The sequence below is a fragment of the Bufo gargarizans genome, chromosome 8 (assembly GCF_014858855.1).
Source record: "Bufo gargarizans isolate SCDJY-AF-19 chromosome 8, ASM1485885v1, whole genome shotgun sequence".
In the NCBI taxonomy this organism is placed as follows: domain Eukaryota; kingdom Metazoa; phylum Chordata; class Amphibia; order Anura; family Bufonidae; genus Bufo; species Bufo gargarizans.
This window is the reverse complement of record NC_058087.1, coordinates 18,266,456-18,272,455: the sequence shown is the minus strand read 5'-3', so window position 1 is coordinate 18,272,455 and position 6,000 is coordinate 18,266,456. Positions and strand designations below refer to the sequence as shown.

General features: G+C 45.4%; 1 protein-coding gene across 1 annotated transcript in view; it reads left to right on the top strand.

Moving 5' to 3' along the window:
• The first annotated feature begins 2,094 nt into the window (after window positions 1-2,094).
• SLC4A10 (solute carrier family 4 member 10) overlaps window positions 2,095-6,000 on the top strand; it is a 196,740-nt gene continuing 192,834 nt past the window's right edge. The window contains 1 exon segment of the mRNA XM_044303185.1: window positions 2,095-2,129. Coding sequence (XP_044159120.1) covers window positions 2,095-2,129 — 35 coding nt within the window.

Sequence of the window (6,000 nt, the reverse complement as noted above, 5' to 3'; positions counted from 1 at the left end):
GTAGGGTCAGGTTTTATGGAGCAAGGCTTGCTGGAAAATGGGCATGTTTATGTGACCTCCCAGAGGACAACTTGACAAAGTGTGATGTCTTGGGAGTATAGTACTAATGTAATACAGAATGCGTACATTCAGTGTTCGCCGTGTGCTGTAGCATCTTGCCTTTGCCTTTGTATTGCAGTTATGGCATCCATGCACACTCTGGATTTTATGTGGCAGCACAATCTGCAATCCACATATTGTTACATGCCAACTTGTGGATTTTGCTGCGGATTTGTATCCCAATTTTACCCGGAGCTTAAAATTGGTAGTGAAAATCTGCAGCATAAATTGACGTTCTGCAGATTGAATGGCCTCGTCACAGATACCCAGCACAGCGCCATATGTTGTATAGTGGCCGTGCTTGGTATTGCAGCCGTGGCCCATTCACTTGAATCAGACTTAGGGCTCATTCAGACAATTTTGACATAGAGCATGTCCTATTCTTGTCTGCAATTGCGGACAAGAATAGGTATTTTCTATCATAGTGCCAGCCATGTGCAGTCTGCAAAACGTGGAGCGCACATGGGCCGGTATACGTGTTTTGCAGATCTGCAGTTTGCGGGCCGCAAAAAATAACGTCCATCTGTAGCCCTTAGCTACAGATAGGCCATGTGACTGATGAATGTGACGTCCATGGCCTAGGAAGAGGCATCGGTGCTCACAGGAGAGCTGCGGCCTCTTCAAACAGCTGATCAGTGGGGGGTTCCGGGCGTCGAACCCCCACAATCAGATATTGATCACTTCTCCTGAGGATAGGTCATCAATATTGACCTCCCGGAAAAACCCAGATCTTGTGGTAGAAATGATTGCAGCATTCAGATGCATGTGACTGATTATCGGTGATGCCTCCGTACAGAACCCGGGAAGGTAGATGACACAATCCTCGGGCGCTGTAGCAAAATGAGAATTTGTTGCTACAATGAAGCAATAAAACAGCGCAGCGGGTGAGAACATTGAGATGATTTCTGATTTATTGTCCTCTGAACATCCATTTCTAAACGTATGTACAACGCTAAGGGGACTCTCACACTTGCGGCAGAGGATTCCGGCAGGCAGTTCCGTTGCCGGCAATCCGGACACAAACGGATGGCATTTGTCAGACGGATCCAGATGTGGATCTGTCTGACTAATGCATTAAAATACCGGATCCGTTTCTCTGGTGTCATCCGGAAAAACGGATCCGGTATTTATTTTTTTCACAGATTTAAAGGTCTGTACATGCGCGGACCGGAAGAACGAATCCGTCAATGCGGCAATTTTAATGCATACATTTCAATGGAAATTAATGCCGGCATGTGTTCAAAATGTTTGGCCGGAGAGAAAAATACAGCATGCTCCGGTATTTTCTCCGGCCAAAAAACGAAAGAGGGACTGAACTGATGCATCCTGAACGGAATGTTCTCCATTCCTAATGCATTAGGACAAAACTGATCAGTTTTTTCCTGGTATTAAGCCCCTGTGACTGAACTCGATACCAGAAAAGAAAAACGCTAGTGTAAAAGTTCCCTAAGACATTTAGGCCTCATGCATACGGACTTTTTTTTTTTTGCGGTCCGCAAAAACGGTTTCCGTTGTTCCGTGATCCGTGTCCGTTTTTTCTTCCGTGGGTCTTCCTTGATTTTTGGAGGATCCACGGACATGAAAAATGAAAAAAAAATCTAAGTCAAGTTTGCCTTTGAAATGCTAGGAAAAAACGGACACGGATCACGGACGCGGATGACAATCTTGTGTGCATCCGTGATTTTTCACGGACCCATTGACTTGAATGGGTCCGTGAACCGTTGTCCGTGAAAAAATAGGACAGGTCATATTATTTTCACGGACTGGAAACACGGATCACGGACGCGGATGCCAAACTGTGCATTTTCCGATTTTTCCACGGACCCATTGAAAGTCAATTGGTCCGCGGAAAAAAACGGAAAACGGAACAACGGCCGCGGATGCACACAACGGTCGTGTGCACGAGGCCTTAATCTTATTTCTGCTTATTCAGGGGTAAGGCTCATTGCATCTCAGGACTCCCGTAACAGTGTGTCCTGCGCATCTGTATACAGAATGCGTACATTATCAATGATGGGAAATAAAGGGATGTCCACTGGATAATTTGTTTTGGTTAGTAAGTAGTAGAGTCTCTTGATGATAACCTGATCACAGTGTGTCCTGCTGCTGGGACCCCCAGAAATCAGTGGTAATTTTTGGGGTAAACCAGCTGCAAGTGCTCAGTTCCCCCGTAACGCCACCACAGTACACAGTACTCATTGAACCTGTTACTCCGTATTCTGAATGTGCGTCCTGGACCGACTGCAGGTTTAATCACCCGAGATCACTTCAGTGCTGCAGAAGAAATCTATGGTGCCCTGAGTATGGGTAATTAAACATGCGGCGAGGCCAGGACACCCGTATGTCTTGTCATACATCCTTATAACTGGGCATTTTGCAACCATTTCTCAACCACAAAAATATAGGCAAGTCCGCTTTACAGCCGTTGACCCCAAGATATCTTGAAGGCGGTTATAACACAGACAAATTGTCTTCCATTAAACCGTCATGATCTGTAGTATGGCGCTCACTAGAGTTTTAGGCTAGGTCTACACGACGACATTTAGCGCGCAACATTTAGTAGCAGCATGTCGAATGTTGCAGTGCGACACCATAGACTACCATTATAAAAATTGTTGCTTGACATTGGTGCTACAAAATGTCGTGCGACAAATGTTCTAGTGTAGTTCTGCCCTATCTGTCGCGCAACAAATGTCGTTGTGTAGACCTAGCCTTAAAGTACTATATACTGTGTATATATATATATATATATATATATATATATATATATATATAATTAGGCATATTGGGATTTGTAGTTTCAGAGGCGGTGAACTACAGCTTGCAGATCACTGTACTATATGGTATATAGAAGTATAAAATCAGTCTTCCAGTGTCTATGTACGAGTATATAGAGTACACATAGCGGCCCTCATATTGCGTAGAATATAAAACATGAGAATAATAAAATAAAATTGACATATTCCAGTACCTAAAGGGGTTTTCCAAGATTTTGATGCTAATAAACTATCCTCTGGATAGGTCATCAGTATCTGATCTGTGGGGGTCCGACACCCGAAACCCCCCACCAATCAGCTGTTTGAGACGGCACCGGGGGTTCCTGTGAGCGCCGCGGCCTTCTTGCAGCCTACTAAGCACAGCGCCGTGCTTGGTATCTTATTCAGCCGCATTCGCTTCAATGGGGCTGAGCACAATACCAAGCACAGCCGCTATACACGGTACGGCGCTATTCTTGATGAGCACAGAGAAGGCTGCGGTGCTCATAGAAACGTTAGTGCCTTCTCAATCAGCTGATCGAGTGGGGGGTCTCGGGTGTCGGAACCACACCGATCAGATATCAAAATTTCAGAAAACCCATTTAGGCCTCATGCACACAGCCGTTGTTGTGGTCCGCATCCGAGCCGCATTTTTTGCGGCTCGGGTGCGGACCCATTCACTTCAATGACGCCGCAAAAGATGCGGACAGCACTCCGTGTGCTGTCCGCATCCGTTGCTCCATTCCGTGGCCCAGCAAAAAAAATATAGCATGGCCTATTCTTTTCGGTTTTGCGGACAAGAATAGGCATGTCTACAATGGGCCGCCCGTTCCGTTCTGCAAATTGCGGAAGGCACACGGGCGGCTTCCGTTTTTTGCGGATCTGCGGTTTGCGGACAGCAAAAAACGGAACAATAGTGTGCATGAGCCCTTAAAGACATATCCACTACCCACTGGGCCCTCATTAAGTAGTCGGCATACAGTAATGTTACACCCTGTCACATTATCTTTATAAATAAATGCTTCCTCAACTGGATTCTGTATTAACCAGCAGGGGGCGTATGCAATTAGACTGTGATAGTGAAAGGTCATGAGAATGCTCCTTGAAAACTCTAAGATTTTCAGGCTTCCTCCAGGAGAACCTCTGAGAATTCCTCATTGTGGGACCTCAGTTAATGGAGTTCTCTTGAAGACAACCAATTCTCTGAAGACGCCCAACCTAGTGAGCGGCTGATCACTGCTGGTCCAACTCTTTTGTACTAGTCAGCTGTGCTATTCACTTCTTCTGCAGCAGCCACTGGTGGTGAAATGTAGTATTACATCCTAGCTATTCAAATGAACCCAGATGCTCAATTATTTGTCCTGTCCTTGTCGTGCTATAAGCATAATAGATTATGTAATGATGTTTTATTGCAAGCCTATGCCCTGTTGACATGAATATCAGATTGGCTTTTGTAGGCACAAATGGCATTGAAATGAATTTTCTGCGCTTCTTGTGTTTGCTGAAGGCTGCAGTGGATCTAATCCATAATTATTCTTTGTTATTCTCTCAATTATGGAGCTGCATTTTTCCAGTCAGTAATTCTTGGCTGTGCACAAAGGTTGCTTTTGGGCATTCTTTACATAAAATAACACATTCTGCGCAGTAACGCAGACAATTGTTGACATCTAGTCATATATTCTAACCCTGGCCTCTAGCATCAATTCTGTGCATGGGAATGGTGTATAGTATTCACTGTTGGTCCTATAGGCATCAGATACCATGAATTAACCATCTACCTCCACCATTTGAATTTACCTCCTGAAGATGATGCATCTCTGACTGTGATGGAATATAGGGTGAGCATTCTTAGGGTCTTAGCTGCCTCCACCTCTTACCCTGCCCATGCATGTATATTAGAAATCCAGCAGTACATTCATGCCATGCGGTTGCGCTATGGTCATTGCCACACATTTGAGAACCAAGTGACAAGATCTGCATGTGGGTTAACCACGAATCGCTGTGGTTGCACAACTAGGACAGGTGAAGCTCATTAAAACAGCAAAAATTCTGAAATTTCTGGTCTACGATTGGCGCAAACACTTTGTATGCATGTACCATGAGGTTGGCTGTCTCCATAACGCTCATAAACTTCAGTAGTGAGTGCCAGATGCATACACAGCCACCTCTCTTGTATTGGTCTGTTACAGTGGGTCCTAGGGACGGAGCCCCAAATGTGGGAAGGGGTGCTCCTCCAATTTTAATCCTATCGTGATCACTGGATTAGTCCTACCATCTACACATTGGGCATAGGTACACTGGGATTCAGTACAAGCCGGGATTTCTGAGGGCCCATGATCATACGTAATACCTACATTTTTACCAAGGCAGCCCGCCTAATATGAGCATCGGAGTATTTCATGCTCTAGTGCTCCCCTTTGCCCTGTGCTGAATCGTGGAGGAAAAAGCTTTTGGGGGGATATCGGGTGACATACCGGGCCCTCCATAAGGACTGCTAGGCGGAGGCTTCCGCCCAGCAGTGAGCCCCGTGATGTCACCGGCACTAATGGGCGGACTTTAGCTCTGCCCTAGCCTGAAAAACGGATAGGGCAGCGCTAAAGCCTGCCCATCAGAGATGGTGACATCACCCAATACACTGCTGGGTGGAAGCCTCCGCCTAGCAGTGTAACAACATAAACAAAAAAGCCCTTTCTTTGCGCAATCCAGGCAGGGCACAGGGCAAACTTGAGCATCGGAGCATGAAATTCTCTGATGCTCATATTAGGGAGGCTGGAGGGGTAAAAATGTGGGTACCAGGACAACCCCTTTAATCATACTTACCAACTTTTTAAAATTCTAGGATGTCTGTGAGAGGGTCACTTTTTTTTTTTTTGAAGACATGAAGACTTTCCCCTGTTTTGCAGACCACATCTCTTTTTTGTGGCTCCCGCTCATGATTTGGGCACAGTAAAGATATATTACCAGGGAACCCTGTTGTTACATTAATGATTGGTGTGACTGAAGATCAGGGGTTTGAGGACCATCATGGCTCAAAGTTACATCCTCAAAGCTACATCTTGATTTAGTTTTGGCGCTGACCCAACACTCCGGAATTATAACCCCTTTAATACAGACCCTAAAATGTGAAACTGACCTTAAAGGGGTT